The following is a 19,037-nucleotide window of genomic DNA, read 5'->3' on the forward strand; positions in this document are numbered from 1 at the left end:
TCAGTGGGGCATTCCTCAATTTATGTCCCCCTCAAGAATATCAAGCTTGTGATGTTTTTTCACTTCTATAAAGAGTACCAGTTGGATGCAAAAGTATTTTACAATTCTAACAGAAAAGCAAAATGAAATGCAAAGATTATCTTCTATTTGGTCAACAGCTAACTAAATGTATCTCACAAAAACCAAAGCACAAAAACTACTATGGAGCCTATGCATTAACAATATGCAAACTGTTTGCAGCACAACAGCTACAGTAGCTATTTTCTGCCCTCTCAGCATCCAACTCACTGTAGAATAGGGCTGTTTTTCATACAAAGCATGTGAATAACGTGAGTTTATTATTTTTCCTTTCCTTCTATCAATATTTTACAGAAATATGTGGGGGTTTTTTGCTCTCGTCTCACACTTCAGTCAACAGGAAATTGGCATGCACAAGTAACCAAGGCTGGTAATGTTAAGTGCTACAAGGCTAACTTCTTTACAAATACCACACAAAATATTAAACATATTTATGACAAAGTCAAATAACTGAATGAAAAATCTTTCGACTGTAAAATATATTAAACATGCTTCACCTATAATATAGTGAGATTTGGGGTTGTAGGACAGGACCAGATTTCTCTGCTTTACAACAATACTAGTTTACATGATTAAGATTTGTTGAGATGCTGCACAAGTTAGCATACTATTGTGATTTTGAACTGAGTCAACTGGAGGCATTACTATGAACAGTGTCTTTCTCCAATCAGCCATGGTGTCCTAAAATTTATGGGACTGGAACATCCGTTTTGCAGTATTCATCGGCATACAAATAAGATTTAGAAACAATTACAAGTTCTTCTCCACCATATAAAAGCTAGGCAAAAGAATTTGAAATACCAAGTTCTTAAGAGATTGCAACAAGAATGGGCACCCACCATACTGGACTACAGCCTAAGCACCTTTTTTGAAACTGAATTGTAAGGTCCAAAAGAAAGAGACAGATGTATGGCACGAAGTGGTTACAGAAATGTCAGAAGTCAAACTCCACCCTGGTAATAAAATAGAAAATACTGGCCAAGGTTTGAGGGAGCCTCATATTATGTTCTGCCAGGAATTGTTGCTAAAAAAATCCAAATGAAAGCTCAAAAAGTAACATATTTCATCCTTGTCAGTGGTAACAAGATTGCGAAAAGCCCACTGCCCTTGTTGATCTGCAGCTGTTAAAATAGCTAGTGATTTTGGTCCTATGCACCTTCCAAAAATCTGTTATTTGTCTGCAATGTAATTCTCACAGTTCTTGAGGATATCCAAGTATCCTGTACAAGGCACTCAGACTGAATATTCAAAAAAAGCCTCAAACATACATACGTGTAGGTAATTGGCACTGTTTCTCCAACCCATCACAAAAAGGAACGTCTTCAGGTACAAAGAGAAACTTGTTGTTCTGTGCCCTGATGCAGCATTCTTTTTTTTATAGGTCTGGGAGAGCCAATGTATTATGTAGATAGGCTTCCTCATTCAGTCCCAAAGAGAACACAGCTCTTCCTGTACAAAGGGACTAGAAGACTCTCAGACAGGCAAAAGTTTCCCAATGTGCACAAAAAAGAACGGAGCTCTGAGTTTGGATCAGTGTGTTTGTCTCAATAAGAAGCAGCCTGGTTCTGGAGAGTAAACGTTCATTAACAGAGAGGCCTTAATATTTGATCTGCCAACACTAGGGAGGAAGATGTCAACAGCTGTGCTAGCATATCACCATAAAGTACAGTGCTGAAATAGCACTGCAGGGATATTACACTAATGCCACAGGTAAATTAGGGTTAATGGCAGCCTCTTGTTATATGGAAGTCAGACAAAATTGCTCTCAAACTGTGGGTGCCTTCATTCATCGTGGAAAAATTATCTGAAAGGAGATCCAGCCTTATTACATACACAATGTCTTCCTTACTACCTCAGAGGGCAGGACTAGATCTAATAGGCTTATTTTCAACTGAATATCAGGAGAAACTTCCTAATGCTAAAGACAGTTTGCAAATGGAACCAATGACTTGGTAGGATGAGGCTGAAAAGCCACCTGTTGTGAACATCAGCTCCCTATTTTCTGCCTCAGGAATAGGACTGAGATAGACAGGGACCTACTGGACTCTCACCAGCTCTGTGATCCAAGGGTAACTTTACCCCTAACAGGTGGGAATACAGTGGTGCCTCGCATTACGACGTTAATTCGTTCCAGCGAAATCACTGCAGAATGAAAACGTTGTAATACGAAAATAAAAAGCCATTGAAATGCACTGAAGCCCCTTCAATGCGTTCCAATGGGCTGGAAACTCACCATCCAGCGAAGATCCTCCACAGGGCGGCCATTTTCGGTGCCTGTGCAGCAAGGAATCCATCCCAGAAAACAGTGGGGAGCCATTTTATTTACCCAGTGGCAATTTTGAAACCGCCGATCAGCTGTTCAAAAATCGTCGTTTTGCGAAGAATCGGTTCCCGATCATCGCAAAGCGAAAAACCCCTATTCAGACCATCGTTTTGCGATTGCAATTGCAATCACTGTAATGCGGTTTCGTTGTACTGCGCGGAAATCGTAAAGCGAGGCACCACTGTATAGTAGATACTGTCTTCTCTAATTGCTGAAAATAACAAAATCAATGGAGTTTAAATTTCTTTTTATATTCTCTGAGCTTTTACAAAGGATACTTTCAAAATTGGTGCTACAGTCCTAAGCAGCAAAGATGCTTTTGCAGAGTGTTATATGCAATTAAAACAATCTTGAACTATTAAGTATTTTCAGCTGATGAAAATACTTATTCATATGCAGACGTAATTACATCTGCATATGAATAAAACAATACTTCAGAAGGGAAATGGCACACACACAGATAAAGCATGCTGATTTCACAATTTCTTCAACGAGGCATTCTCTTCTACGAAAGAGGGAAGAATACCTCTTCTAAGCAGGTGTCTACCAGCCAATGATCTGTAAATCATTTCAACTGCTGGATAGCTCAGTGGCTTAGGTCTCTGGCCGGAGAGACAGAGGTTGGGAGTTCAATTCTCCACTGTGCCTCATTGAGAAGGGCTGGACTCAATGATCCATAGCGTCCCTTCCAGCTCTGCAGTTGAAAGATTATTGGTTGTTGTAGGTTTGGCCATGTTCTGGAGGTTTTCCTTCTTAACGTTTTGCCAGTCTCTGTGGCCAGCATCTTCAGAGGACAGGAGCTAGAGCAGCCCAAAAAACCTACAACAACCATTGAATCCTGGCCATGAAAGCCTTCTAAAATACGTTACTGTATTTATATAATCAAATAATTGCATAAATCTGTTGCTGAGTGAATTGGTTGCCCCTTTCAACCCAAATATTTTTATTCATCTAATTAATGTGAACAAAAATATGTGCATGAAATTTTCCCACAAAGATTCCTTGAGCATTCAAAAGGAAAGGAGACAGGGAAAGAAGATTGAAAAAAAGAAGTTTGAAAGCAACGGGGAGCAAAATTATCTTTGGATCATTATGATTTTTCAATAGACAAACAGTGGCAACTGCTTGTTGCTTGTGCAAAGCTGAATTTATGGCTTCTATAAAATGCTGAAGCTTTGACTCCTTTCCCAATTAAATATTCTACAGAATTTGTCAGAATCCTGACAGGAGTTTGTGCATACAAAGCTGCCTACTGGGCGAACATGCTTATTTCATCCCAGTGCAAGTGGTAAAACTGGATACAAGATTCAGAATTCCTCATTTTCATGTGCAAAGATTCTTCTTAAAAGTGAATGGTGAGGAGGGGCTTCTTTCTGCATTCAACATTTCCAAAAGAAATTGCATTATTTGTGGTTAATTACCTATGATCAAGTATCCTAGAGAAAACAAAAAACGTTGTATTTCCTGTGTGTGCCTTTCAAACAACACTATCATTCACTCACACAATGGTGCAAATCCTCTTATCTAGTTATGCTAGCATAGCACACACAGCATAACTTTGGAGAAGAACTGCTCCAAGTAAAGAAACAATCATAGTTGCATAAACAGTTGCGTGATTCTGTGTGCAACCGACAACGTCTATAGCGATTTCTTAACTTGGGGCAACTGTTATGCCCTATGGCTATATGGCTAAAAGTTATACCATATGGCTAGCTAGAGGATTTTGACCAATATATATTTTATTCCCCTTTTTGCTTCTTTAAAACAGAAAACATAAAACAAAACTCAACACATTCCCCTCTACTAAATGTAAATGATGGTTTCAAAAGAGGCTCCAAGTATATATTTCCCACTTCCCACCTCCTTTGGAGGTCAATTTGAATTTTGTGACTTCGATGCAAAGGCAAAATATGGCACAAAAGAATGGATATTAAGTTAAAAAAAAATCTTATAAATATTCTGTTGCTGTACAATTTTCACAGCCCTGGCCCACCCATTGTTATTCACATTTTTTTTTAAAAGCTCCCACCCCATTTTAGAATCATAAAATATATATTTAAAAATCTTTGTTCATATTTAAAATATATTTACAGGAAAAAGACGCATGCCTTCTGCTGAAATCATGAAGAGTCTGTACAAGGAGATGGGGGAGGGGGATAGAGGTGGAAGTAACTTCGCTCAGTGGCTGGAGAGGGTGGGCAGCTCTCTTCTGCTGACATGTACTGGCTGCGGGGTGTAGGGGGAGGGGGATAAGGATCTGAGTCTGAATTTAGATCTATGTAGTATTTATTGGCTTTCCATCGGCTTGTTGTGTAGTCGCTGTCACAGACGTCAGTGCTGCAAGGTGTCGTCGGTGGAGCTATCCCTCTGATCAGGTATGGCCTGGAAAATAAAGCCAAAATCAGCTACATTTTTCTTTTTCTTTTTTAAAAAGTATACTCAGAGAAAGGACAGAGGCTGGAGAGTTACTATTTCTTTTCAACTATATCAAGAATGAAAACTAATTGGCTGCAATAATTAAGAAGCAGCTATGTTGGCAAATAATGAGAATGTAATTTAAGGATGTCAAAAAATAGACCCTTTCTTCTACATCAGCCTGTTTGTCAACTGAGTTAAGCTTCAGAAGCTTCCCCCCCCCAAATGTCCCCACTTTCTAAGGCAGGGAGTGCCATAATCAGACAGCCTTCTTAGTAAGTAGTGTGCCACTTGTTGGATGCCCTTTGCAAGAAGACTTGCCTGATGCCATCTTGATGCCAGACCAAGAGGTTGCTGTCTTTGTGTTTAACATTTTTAGTTTTAAACTAAAATTTGAAGTTGCTGCTTACTTTTTCCTTTATTTTTGGGCCAATATTCCTATTTGCATTTTGCTTTATTTTCTTTGCAAAACTGCCTCGGAAGCATGACCAAAGGGTAGTAATTAATTCTTAAACCACTAAGTTATTTAATGGCAAAATAAACCTAGTGATGACTATGATGTATACACATACATATGTACGCACCTACATATCAGTGTACGTATGCTATAGTCCAAACAGGGGAAGGTATTGTCCCAGACCTTCCTGCTTGGACCAAAAGGTAGTGGTGCATATGTACCTACATGTACGAGTGGTGCTGCAATGGAACTAAAGCCAGACTCAGTGTTAGCAACTTCTGCCAGCACTTAGTGAAAGCTGCTCACTCTATAAAAGGGGCAGGCAAGGGCCCAGAGGCCACTTTTCCAGATCAAGGATCTTCTAGGTACTGTACCAGTTCCTCCTAAGAAAAGTATTTTCTATATAATGACAAAGAATTGTTGTGATTTTTATTCCATAGACCTCAAATTATTTGTGTGCCATCTAATATCAACATCAAAAAGCATCTATACTGTAAGATGTGTTTACAAATAACACATCTGTTTTCACCAAAAAGTGTGTGTGTGAAAACTATGAATCTGGGCATTTAGCAGGGAAACCACACAGACAGACACACACACACACACACACACACACACACACAGAGAGAGAGAGAGAGAGAGAGAGAGAGAGAGAGAGAGAGAGAGAGAGAGAGAGAAGGATGAGCATGTACAGAGAAATTAGGCATACTAGGACAGGACTATGAATAAGACATCATTTGGTGGAACACTGGAATCTAGTAGAAGAGGGAAGAAGGTAATCGCCTTTTCCCACTATTGCAGCTATCAATGCACTGCAAAAATACTCCTTCAGAGACCTCAGGAACCTTTCCCCAAGCTAGTTTACATGAAGGTCTGAGGGATGTTACAGGGAGGGGAAGGAAATAACAATGTCTGTCGTACAAGCACCACAACATCAGCATGATGTTGGATTCAGTATTCAATATATCTGGGAGAAGTCCTTTACCCCAATTTCTGAAGTTTTACTCTTTGGACAAACCAACACTGTGCCGTATGACACTGACAAACAGGACTGTTGCATTATGAGAAGAAGAAATCAACATTTTAAAATATTACCAAAAGTCACTCAAATACATTTAAAAAACAGATTGGAAAACAGTTTTTAACTGGGGAAACTCACTGGTATCAACAATTCATGAAGGACTTAGAACTTTTTTTACCTGTATGATCTTGTTGTTGAAGGAATGTTTGAGGAATAGAACATTTCTGTGTTGTAGAGGGAGCGATCCGTGGCAGGAGAAGGTGGTGGATTCAGAATCTGTAGAATAAAGAGAAATAGCTTCATATATAACATCTTTTTTCACTATTAAACCAAGTGCCATCACAGAGCTTACTCTGGCCTTCTGAATAGCAAGCGAGAGGCAGAGCCTGAAAATATAACTGTTTGAAATTACTGTATTACTTCTAGAAGTACTCAGCCAGCTCAGCCAGGTTCCGGGAGTTGTTGTCCAAAACATTAGCATTTCCAAGCTGAGGAGAGATAGCGGTCACACAAATACCATTGAACAAAATGGCCTTTTCCTTAAGACAATCACCAGAGAGCCAGGGCCATGTCAGTTCATCTAAAAGCTTTATCATGAATGGCTTAACACCGTCATCTATTTTGCCATGTTCTGTTTTGATGTGATTACATGAAGCTGCCTTGTACCAGCAACTCATTGGTCCAACTCTGCTGAATTCTGTGGACCCTGATTAGCTGCAGCTCTCCAAGATTAGGCAGAGTCTTCCCTAGCACCACCCTAGTACCCTAGCACAGCATGCCACATGTTAATAATCAGAAAAGGTATGCAGTGAAATTTGGCTTTTTTACCCTAGAGAGCAGATGTTCTTGAACTTGACCAACCCTAGTGAACTATCCTTGAGGTAACTGGTTACATTTTGGACTTTTTCATAGATTACTAGAGATTTTAACAGCTGTATATTCCTTTAAAAAAATTAGGAGGAGGAGGAGGAATACTTGGTAAAGAAATTTAAAGATAAAACTTCTTGTCTCCTTTTCACTTTTGATTGGTCTTAACACGATAGGTTTTTAGTGACAAATTTTGATTTAAACACATCTAAGTTTTATTTTCTCCAAACCCTACATCTCTTTTTTTAAAGGGGGGGCATTTATTCTCTTCTTTAGCTAATCAGTTTGCCCGGATGGTATATAACTTGAAATGTTAAATTCTCTTTTCTTTAGGAAACTGAAAATCTTCCTTACTTTTTTTTACAAATGATGCAACTTTGGGCTACTTTATGTTGCTCTTCTTTAAGATTAATATCCTTAAAAAGTGGTCTGTAATTACTGCTTTACATATATTTTAAAAGCAGAAAGAACAGCAATTGTCACCCATTTTCTATTGTTTCTGATCTGCAACAATATGTAAAAAAATACACATCAGTATGACATAAGTAAGGTCAGAAAGGCAAGTAGTGAATGAAGAACCAGTCTCCAAAATCTAGGTTGACAAGAGCACAACTGAATGGTCAGGGTACAAAGGAACAATTCCCACTACACAGGATTCCAAAACACGTCACAGAATAAAATGCCTATATTGGACCAGTCAGTATTAATTCTGCTCTTGTACAGTTGTCTCCATGCATCCTGCTTTCTTTACCGCAGTGATTACTTTTTATTTATGGAAAAATATTTCAGGGAATTTTCATTGCTTCGTGAAGACAAAATCAAGGTAAATAAACAGTCAGCAAAATGTTTAACTTTTGAGGCTCCCCATCATCTCTGGCCAGAGATGTTTTCTCACTTTGGTTTACACTTATGGGACTACAGAGTACCAAGTGTCTCAGCAGGTCAGCAACATCAAAAATTGTACAAAGAACTTCATGATTACATATTGGGGGAAGGGGGGAAAAAGAGAGGCAAGAATGCAAACACTCAGAGGAATGCTCTCAAAGGTCATCCTCTTAACAAAAACAAGTGCTGCACAACTGAACACTGTTTACGTACTAGAAGTCTCACTGATTATTTTAACCTCTTTGGGTTGCTTTGAAGACAGAAGGTGCATTACTGTTCTATGAACTGAATAACAGAAGGCCCAGCGCCTTCGCAAACTAAAAAGCTGCAACTTCCACGGACAATCTTGACTGGTTCCTCTTTAGGAACATGTGATTATTCTTGAGCATAAATGGAATGACGGAAGGAATATGACCTCCGGTAGTTTCAAAATTTACCTGTGGATAGAAAGTAGCTTTTGTACTGGATGAACTACTAGAAGAGGCTCCTGTTACGTGGTTTCTGTCATAAAGAGGTGCTCCACTACTTCCTCCCATCAGGCTCATGGAGCTAATCATTGATTTTCCACAAGAGATGCCTATAAGGGTATAAAAACGAGACTGGCTTGAAGACAGAGTCATCCACAACTGAAACACATGTCAAAATCAACCAGAACAATGACTGTGGGCATGAACCTTCACGAGGTGTGCAAATTGTTCTCGTTTTACCTAGAGCTACTGTTCAGCTTCTGTATAAAAGTTAAGGTTGAAAGCTCACACACTTAAGCTTGACAGAGAAGAATTCCTTGTTGATGGAACGTCTATCCATTTCTGAATATCAAAACTTAAGGGGAAGTTTTTACTGAATGTTATACAGAGTCTGTGATCAGAATTTTCACCTGAGTCCAGATCCCAGAAATTTCCCAGATCAAACAGCTGCCATTCCTTCTCTTTCAGAACATATTAGAACATTATACTGTCATGGACTACGAATAATAGTGACAGTAATTGTATAATATTATTGAGCTGATTACCTGACATGTGAAGTTAATTAAAAAAAAAAAAACTAAGGAAGTGGTTCCCAACTTTGAGTCCCCAGATATTCTGGGACTGCGACTGCCAGAAGCCCGTGCCAGCCCAGAAAGTCAAGCTTGAGAACCACTGCCCTAAAGAATAAAATACTAATAATTAGATACAGTAAAATTAATTATTAATCTTACCTGTAAAAGTCCCATGCTGAGAACTCCCTGGGGCAATAAAATTTAAGGGGACATGAGGCGTACCACTGACATACTCATGTGGAAAAGGTCCATTGGGCCCAGCATAACGCTGACATACGACTCGCTGGCAAACGAAATACATTCCTCCCAAGATAAAAAGGGAAAGGATGATGCCAATGACAGGCCAAATAGCACTGCTGTGAGGCTGGGTCTCATCCGAAGATGATTCAATTTTTGCTGCGGAAAATAAAAATAAAAATGAACTAAAATTAATTTGATTTATAAAAACATGATGCACTTAATTCCATAAAAGAAGACAGATTACGTGTATTTTTAGATTTGTTTCTCCCCCACATCATCTTTCATTTGAAGGACCATATAATACATCATAAGAGCAGATACACTGGCTTAGAACATTCCTTCTGCCATGTACCTCCAATTATTAGCAGCATCAACTAGCTACTCTGCCTGAAGGCAGTTATAAATATGTGCACCCAGAGCCACTTTTCTATTTATGTGTGACATCATTACAGTTCAACCACCATCTTTGAGAGTATTTGTGTTTCCTTCTGATATTATTCCTTTCACAGCCCTTAAAAAACTGCTGCTTTCAAATAAGAGACCAAGCTCTCAATTTACACCCATAATTAACAAAAAGAGTGGGTGCAATTTAAAATTATTTTAAATCAAAGGTATTTTTAACATCTGTAAGCATGCAAGTAGAACAGCAGCTTGTAAAGCCTGAACAGAGATGGTGGAAAAGGACGAGGCAGAAAATGAGAAAGGAAGACATCAGAAGCCAATTTGTGATGAAGACTAATAAGTGACAGAAGCCAACATATTTTCTCTCCTTCTCCTTTCCCCACACAGACCTTTTCTTCTCACATTCTCTCTAGAAAGGCTATGCTGAATATTGTGAACTAGAACCTTTCCTGCTCAAATGGTTTTTAAAGATGCATTCCCACAGTCTGTTCTCTGCCATTCTTCTGCATGCCTTTACCTTCTCTACTGAACCATTCCTCAGATTTATGCATAACTGTAGTTTTCACAGAAGGAGCCATGTTAGTTTGTGCAAGCATATCCAGCGGAACACGACAATTCAAAACAAAACAAAGTGCAAAATAAAAGACAAAAGGTGCCATAATGTTTTTGCCTTTGTTTTGTTTTGTTTTTGCTAGACAAACATGAATGAGTGAAACAGGATTTTGTACCTTTTTTTTTTTTTTTTTTTTACCAGGCAAAGATGGTAAAGAAGAAGGATGCAACATGCTTGCTTGGTTGTACCAACTCTCCTGGCAAAAGAAATATCCTTGCACTTTCACAATATCTATGCCTGTCATCAGCACCTGCCACCTCTGAGAAGTTGATACAATCCCCGGTGTTGACACCAAGTCTTGAATTTCATGTCACATAGGAAGCAGCTACAAACCACCATTTCAGATTTCCCACAGTGCCTAATACCGTATCACTTTGGGATACTGTGGAAAAAATTAAATGTTAGATTCCTGCATATTTGCTGGTGAGGAGGAGAACCTACTTGGGAGGGCGTCCATGGTGGATATACAGCCAAAAGTCTGAAAACACCACTCCAAATCACCCAAACTCCAAGGCATGTTAAAACACAAAATCCATGTCTGTTCTGTTAACTACTTGTGTATTTCTTTCCAATGTATGAAGTGCCTTAGAATTCTTAGCTCATTTTATTATCACACGGATTGACTGTAACTGGCTCATGGTCATTGGGTGAATTTTATAGCTGAGAAGAAATCTGAATCTGAAGAATCTGGTCCAGAGGAATCCACCCTTTTCCAACTTGGTGCCTTCTAGCTGTGTTGAACTAAACCTCTCGATATCCCTGGCCAGCACACAGGCAATTATGGAAACACTAGTTCAAGAAAGTGGGAATGTACTGGGCTGGGAAAGGAACTGCAGCATTCCCATATGTGCTCCCTCTTGCATATAATAGTTCTTGCTATCATTCATAGCTACAAACTACAGTGATTTAAATAGATAACTGCCTCTTCAATTCTCCTTATTCAATTCCCATGTTAAGCATTTATCTGCCATCTCTATGTTTTTCCCCCTTGCACAGGTCTTAGGGTGGAGAGAACAGAATTACTATCAGTCCATCTATATTCCAAAAGCCTCTCAAAACATTTATGGTTAATACAAACTGTGAAGGAACAGAAGCCAAGTTGAGCAGCCACCAAAGGCCCAGACAAAAATAATTGCATCCGCTTTGGCAACTGTTTTTGGGCTGTATTTTACTGCAGGGTTGATTATAGCTGTTTAGGTCCCTGATAGGACACGGATGCTTTATAAAAAGAAAAGCAGGGGAGGGCTCCTAATTTATTAGCCTTGTAGAAAAGTGTTAAAGTACATTGCACATTAAATATGTGTACACTCACAAATATATCAATATTTAAACTCTCAGGGCCCACATAGTAATAAGAAGTAGATTTGCCCTTCATAATTCAAGTCAATCTCTCACAAACATTCAGAACCTTGGCTCTGGCAGTTGGATCTAGGCAAAATGCAAAATGAATTGTCTTACCACATGCAAGTTCATCAGAGCCATCAATGCAATCTGGAAAGGAGTCACATTGCTGTTTTATGAGGACACACTGGCCATTGTCACATCGAATCTGATTTGGGAGGCAAATTGCTGCAAGGGAAGGAACAGTGAAGCAACCCTGTTATCATTCTGGATCAAATCAGATGATGAATAGTCTATTACCATGAAGCTAGACTTAATAAACAAAACAAAAATGAAGCATATATAGTTTGCTTTACCTGTGTAGAAACCAAGCAAATGTTTCGCTGTCAGCAATACACAGAGTTCATAACGTGTGCAGGACTGGCATGTAAGGCTAGTAAAATGGGTAAACAATGAAATACTAACCAGCCACAACTCCTTCTGCTACGATACTCTGTCCAACAGAGGAGGCAGAAATACCACTATGACAAGAAAACAAAACAAACACCAACACCACCCCTATAAAAAACTCTGAGGGTCACTCTAAACCACTAGGACAGGCAAGTATGCCTTCAGAGCTATTTCTCTTGCGTTTCTCTTGCCTGACACAGCAATAGTAGCTCATGACATAAGTCATGCAAACAAATTAAGGGGGTAGCTCTTACTTTCACAATCCACTTCATCAGATTTATCCTGGCAATCGATTTCTCCATTGCACCTCAAGTGTCTATCAATGCACTTCCCTTTCTCACACTGAAACTGGGTGGCTGAGCAGATTGGGCAGTTATCCTCATCACTTTGGTCATCACATTCAGAGAATCCATCACACCGCCAGGCCATAGGTATGCAGTCTATCTCCCCAGTTGCACATGTAAACTGATCTGGCGAACATGTTGGGGGCTCTGCAGAAGATAATTCAAAAAGAAACACACCCTCATTTTAAAGTCTTCCAAGAGCTAAACAATTTCAACAAGGAAAACATTAAATGCAAAACATAATCCCAACCCAACTAAAACAAGATTTTTCCTATTACTAGATTGTGTAACATTATCAACTTCCTTATCAGGAAACAAACAAAAAACCCAACAAAATCACTCTCTGCCCAAATAGGAGCCTTTTGCCAACTCTACAAACTGGTGTGTAGTGCAGTAAAACTGTGGCCTCAGCAGCCCTCCTTCCCTCCTCAATCCACCAGCCTTCTCGGGGGGCCCCTTCCTGAAGGGGGCACCAGGACCCAGGTGCGAAGCTAGGCAGTGCCAGGCTGTGTGAAGGGCGGGCTCGACAGACAATGTCAGGAGGGTGGGGAACATGTGCCACTTGACAGGAGGGAGGGAAAAGTCATCGTCGTCGTCAGCACCGGTGGCGGGCAAAATAGGGTGAGTGGTGGCAAAGGGGCTCTCTAGGAAACCACTCCCCACCACCCTCGCAATGGTGGCACTGGGCAGAAATGGAGAGCATGTCTCTCAGCGGGGGCGACTGGGGGGAGATGAGCAGGCTCAAAGCCACGTCTAGAGCCATGGGGAGGAGGAGAGGGGAAGAAGCCTGAAGGTCCCCATTCCACCCTCATGGTCCATGTCTTTTATATTTCTTGTTGCTCCCTTTTTCTCCTTCCAAGCCTTGGTGAAAGTTTACGTGATGTCCAAGCCGAGGAGGGAGTTGGGAATTATTCTCATGACGCTTAATTCCCTTCTCGCCTTTACATCTATGGGTCTTCCTCTTCAACCCTTTCTTCCCGGTGGACTTTGAACCTCATCTCCTCCTCCTCCCGGTTCTTCTTCCAGCATCTCCCGCTTGCCTTGACATTCCCCTCCATTTATCATCTAAACACCCATGCTCATTCGGCTTGCCTTCCTTCCTTCTGAAGGTGCCATGAATTTGTAGTTTTCCCTATAGAATCACAGCAAACTCCCCCCCCCCCGCATGTGCTACTCATCCTCCTGCCCTTTCTTGTCACCCTACATTGTCTTTTCTTTCCCTAAGGGCATGCTTTCAGACCGTTTGCCAGTTTGGAAAGAGCAACAAAAGCCATTTATCATCCTTCAACTGCAGACACTACATCTGTTCAGCCCTTCTCTGGGAACTGGGGTGTCTTAACATCTGCCCTAAATAGCTTCTTCCCCCACTTTTGTTTGCTTCAGTACCAAAATTAAAATCAACGGGGTGGTTTTGCTGTTCTCTTTGGCTTGAACTAAAGTGCCTCCGCTGGTGCCTCCAGCTCTGGAACTGGCACCAGCAGCTGCTCACTGGGGCGGCCACGTCGGTCCTCATCACTCCTCACCATTTGAACTTCCCACTGTGGAGGGCTGGGAGGAGTGCTGCCCCAGGCTTGTTGGAGCCCATTGGGAGGTGAGCAGCCGGAGGGAGCACCCCGGCCATGCTCAGACTCCCAGGCTTCCACCGCCACGCACTCCCTCACCCCTTCAAGTATGCGCCCATGTGCAGGGGTGGGGTGGGCGCACGGGTGGGCAGGCGTGGGGTGGGGGAACGTGCGTGCACACCACCTCCCTCTCAGAGGCTCAGCCCGTCTGCAGTATGAAAAAGGTTGAGGACTTCTGCAATACAGCAGTATGATGAATGGATCAGTCACTGCCAATATCTTACAAGCAGAGAAGCGGGCAATAAACTTTCTCCTCGGCAGAAGTGATATGGAAATTCCAGTACCACAGAATATGCTGCGGTCTTGAGACAGAAACTGTTTATAAGGGAAATTACTGTCCCTGGGGAGCTGATTGTCCAAAATATGTACCACATAAGTATTTCCAAAACAGAAAAAAAAGAAACAATAAACTAAAATATTGTGACAGGATTTCTGCCTTAAATAATGTGATGCTTTAATTCTCAAAACAACAACAACAACAACAACAACAAAAACCAACTACAAACTTTTAAAAAATGTTCTGAATGGTAGAAGTAAAGCATGCATGTGCTAGAGTAAGAACACTGTCACGGGCAAAGCTCCTACACTGCAACAAGGTAATAATGTAACATACAGTGCTTTAATACTAAGTTACAGAATAACTGATCCTATAAACAAGATATTATATCTAAAACAACCTTTTCAGTAAGATAGACATGAACAAATGGGAAAGGAAAGAGTCAAATCTGCTTTTTCCCCCTTTCTCATTTCCCAATCTACTTCGCTCACATGCTGAGCCTTCAAAAAAAAAAAAATCAAATTTATCAGACAAAAGTATTGTCATCATGTTTCCTCTTGGCGTGTCCTTGTATCAATCAATAAAGTACCACGAAAACAGTCTCAAGTACAGATGTTTGAGATCTACCATATTTCAGACATATCTATCAAGTAACTGCAATATATTCTTCAGCACTTTCTCTGACACTGAATAACCCCAGCTAGTTTCAATTAAAGGGTAAGGGAGGACTAATTTTCACATGGCAGGTTATCTGAAAGTCTGTATTATGGTTGCACTTGGGATGCAAACACTGCCTGTCAAAAGGAAACTGCCTGCATGAGTTGGTCTTGCAACCTACAGCCATCTAATCCAAGGAAGCTTGCCTCCTGTAGCCTAAAACAATTGTGAACTTCTACTGAAACCACACATGGAAAGACTCCATTTACATCACCTACCTCCACATGTTAAGAGATTCTGCAGAAGTACCAGGTGAACTGGGCATGAGCACCGTGGGGTCCCGTCTCCTTTTGCAATACATATGTGTGAACATCCACCATTATCCCGGGAACAAGGATGGGCAGCTTTGTAAACAAAATTAAAAAAAGAAGACAATGACAGCATTTTTACAACTCAATGGAGAAAGCCCTATATTCGAAAATATCAGAGCCTGGCCATGGTCTCCCATGAGAAATCCTCAAATTTAAGTGTTTTTTTTCCTAGTTCCTTCATAGCTTCCTTCCCAAATAGTCTCTTTTTGGACTGACAATTGAACTAAACTACAAAAAGCCCAGTATCCTGCAGCTGGTCTCAATAAGAGAGTAGATTGATTGAATCAAACACTGGGCTCAATATTACTTGTGATCAAAAGGCAAATGGATTTATGGGCACCAGGAAGCATGGGGGGAATTTTAGCGAAGGGAAAAAATAAACAACAAATGAAATAGTTATGTTCTTGCTCTCCACCATCTCATTCAGGTCTGAAACCAAGAACAATATGTGTTTCACTATACTTTTGCTCTGTTCTCTGTCTCTGCTTTTAAACAGCCAACATTAAATACACAGGCTCATGACGTCATTGCACAGAATGATCAGTGAATTGTAGGGAGGAAAAATAAAGAACAGTCTCAGCTTCCCCAGAAGTATTCTTCTGCTTTAAAGAGTAACCTATGATTTTCAGTGCTGAAAGATCATTATTTTTAAGTGTGAATAAAGCACAAAAAGCTTGCCATAAAATGCATCCTTGAATTTTACAATAAAGTATATGATCTAAAAAGGGTGCAATAATTTTATTAGCTTTTCTTTCTAAGATAAAACACTAATTTATAGAATAATTATCACTTCTGTGCAGGTTGTCACCAAATAAGTGTCTCTTCCCTCCATGACTTCTGTTACATCATGAAGGTCTAAAATATACAGGATTATGGAGGAGATTTGTGAATGAAACTACCAAATACTGCCAACATGGGAATTGATAGTTCCCAACATACTTCGGATTGGTAGTTCCCTGGGCCCCATAGACCCAGGGAAATTTCATATATTAGCAAACTGGAACTAGAAACTTTGCAGTACATGCTATGGGAGTTCTCTCATTCATACCTCCAGCTATCTTATTATAGGATACTTTTAGCATCCACAGGCAATGCAGATGTTTGATGGAGGTGAGGGGGGGAAATCATTCTTCTGTGGAAATGTTGTGATTTATAACTCTAAAGGATCCAGGTCAAAGTGAGAAAGGCAGAGTTTTACAGAGTATAAGAATAAATAAATGATACAGTATAAGGAAGTGATATACAGAGGTGAATAAGGAAGTTAATGAAAGCTTTCCTTTCCTTACAGAACTCAAGCTAAAAAACACTGTCCAACATGGGTCTGAAGCTTTTGGACAAACTCCACTTCAGTCCTGACCATTCAGGACCATCATCATCTTGTACAAAGAGAAAACATCTTAATATGGCCATGCATCCACTTAGGAGGAAGCCCAAAATTCTGAGGCTACGTATCCTGCTTGATTCAGTCTGCCTCTGAAGCAAGAAGATAATGATTGAAAGTATGATTGAAAGTCATCAGAATTGAAGTGGACTTATCCCAAATGTTCATACCCACCTTTAGAGGGAGAGTAGCTTCATGTTCAAGCTTAAACCTGATACATTTTTGAAAACTATCCCAAACTCTCTATAAAAGGAAAACACCAGATGGACGTGTAGTTTTGCAACTCAAAAGTTCCAGGTTCCTTATCAGAGAAGGGATTTTCCCTTCCCTGACTTCTGAAACAACATATCAGAAGCTGTTCAGTGTTTTCCATAGCTCTTTGCAAACAGGCTCTCCCTTAAGAGCCAGAATACTGAAAGAGCTTGGAGTCTTTTACAAGGATGCCTTCTTCTTGTTCCAATATAGACCAACACTCTCTAGAAGTCACATCCCTTGCATGCTTTTTCAAAATTTAGAATTGCTATCATCTGTCTCTATCTTGAACTTTAGTCATCAAGTCCCTTTTCTTCATTCATCATTGCAGCCTCTTCCAACTCTATCAGCATCTAGTTTAGTTTCAATGTCATCTGTCACTCTGCATGTGTCCACAACTGGAAAGAATAAGAAAACAGATCTGCCTGTCTCTATGTTCTTTGTTGTACACATTGTGAGCTAATGAATGACAGAAGCCAACAACATCTGAAGGGCCACATATTCCCCACCACTTATTTACAGATTGAATGTCCAAACCATTTTTTAGCTATAGGGATTCCAAAAACTTACCACACAAACACATCAAATCTAGCCTGGAAAACAAACCCTACTTAAAGGTCCCTGAGGGAGTGTTTCCATTCTGGTAGCTTATGAAATTCCAATGAACCTCCAGTAACCTAGTTGTGAATATTGCTCACTACACTCCCTTTACTTCTACTAAGCAGTGAGTACCATTTATTGGCTAATAAATATTTACTTACACACTATACAATGAAATTATCCACAGTAGAAATGTGTCATGTTTATCCAACAATAGCTTTCATAGGCACATCCATAAGTGCATCTTAAAATGGCTGGTGTCACAATATTATGGCTCCCCCAGAGAAATCATCAAGTGAGGACAAGCCAGAACCCCTATAACTTGACCCTGGGGAAAAACTGCCAGTTCCCTGGGCCCTCAGGAGATCAGGAACCTGAGTTTGTAGCAGATGGTGGCTCAGGAGCTCAACCAGAGATTGAGGCACCCACAGGTATGACATAGGAAGAAGGCGCAAACTCAGTCCATGATCCCAGAAGACATGTGTGGCTGAAGGAAGGATGCCTCAAGAAAAAGAACATGCTCCTGGAGAAATCAGCAAGCTCAACTCTACAGCTCTGTGAGGCCCTAGCCCCGACTACAAAACTTCAGTGGAAAATTGTCACTGGAGACATCTTTTTAAATCCCTGTTCTCTGTATCAAGATCCCTGTTGCTAACTCTTGAACCACGTTTAATCTTTGGACTGAGTGACTAAACTCTTGGACATTCACCATTGGATGTGAAGGTAGACACCAGCCTGGTTTGTGGTGTGATATCTCCTGGTTTGTCTACCTATCTGGTGAGACTCTGGTTACCTGACCTCTACATTGTTTTGGCTTTGATTTGCAACTTCACTGACATAATATCACAAGTGGTCTAAACAGTACCTCCACGTCTAGTCTATCACCAAGTAGGAGACGTACTAGAACATACTGGCAATATGTTCACGCTCAAGTTATATATTGCTGAAGGTGACCATATGAACTTACTCAGTCGTCTGAGAATAAGGAATGCCACATGTACTGAATCCAAAGTGTAACAAAATAAAACACCAGAAAAATCTTGAGTAAACAGTACTGTATTAAACTTACAGAATTCCGCCATGTCGATTTCTTCAACTGCATGAATGCCTGTTAGGTGAGCAATTCGGCCTTGAATTCTGGTCCTCTTGTACCCATTGGTCTTCTCAACTCTTTCTATCATCTGTTGCTGTCGGTCAATCCAATACAGGTGATTTCCCAGCACGGTCAAACCCATTGGTTGAAGAATATTGGAGTCTTGTAATGTAACACGGTTAGCTCCTGACAGTAAAAATGCAAACTTTGTGATTACATACATACTTTTTCCAATTTATTTTAAAATTACATTGTCAAGTGCTACACTTCCATGGATTACAATGAGAACACCACATTATATGGATTTAA

The 19,037-nt window shown here is 40.3% G+C and overlaps 1 protein-coding gene across 1 annotated transcript in view; it reads right to left on the bottom strand.

Moving 5' to 3' along the window:
• Positions 1 to 321: 321 nt before the first annotated feature.
• The window catches only part of LRP5 (LDL receptor related protein 5), a 153,233-nt gene continuing 134,517 nt past the window's right edge, over positions 322 to 19,037 (bottom strand). The window contains exons 16-23 of the mRNA XM_020784181.3: positions 18,705 to 18,914; positions 15,310 to 15,435; positions 12,386 to 12,622; positions 11,799 to 11,909; positions 9,245 to 9,481; positions 8,484 to 8,623; positions 6,473 to 6,570; positions 322 to 4,783 (exon numbers count right to left, since the gene is read on the bottom strand). Coding sequence (XP_020639840.3) covers positions 4,522 to 4,783; positions 6,473 to 6,570; positions 8,484 to 8,623; positions 9,245 to 9,481; positions 11,799 to 11,909; positions 12,386 to 12,622; positions 15,310 to 15,435; positions 18,705 to 18,914 — 1,421 coding nt within the window. The 3' untranslated portion in view covers positions 322 to 4,521. The remainder of the gene's footprint in view (positions 4,784 to 6,472; positions 6,571 to 8,483; positions 8,624 to 9,244; positions 9,482 to 11,798; positions 11,910 to 12,385; positions 12,623 to 15,309; positions 15,436 to 18,704; positions 18,915 to 19,037) is intronic.

Source organism: Pogona vitticeps, chromosome 1, assembly GCF_051106095.1.
Source record: "Pogona vitticeps strain Pit_001003342236 chromosome 1, PviZW2.1, whole genome shotgun sequence".
Taxonomy (NCBI): Eukaryota; Metazoa; Chordata; class Lepidosauria; order Squamata; family Agamidae; genus Pogona; species Pogona vitticeps.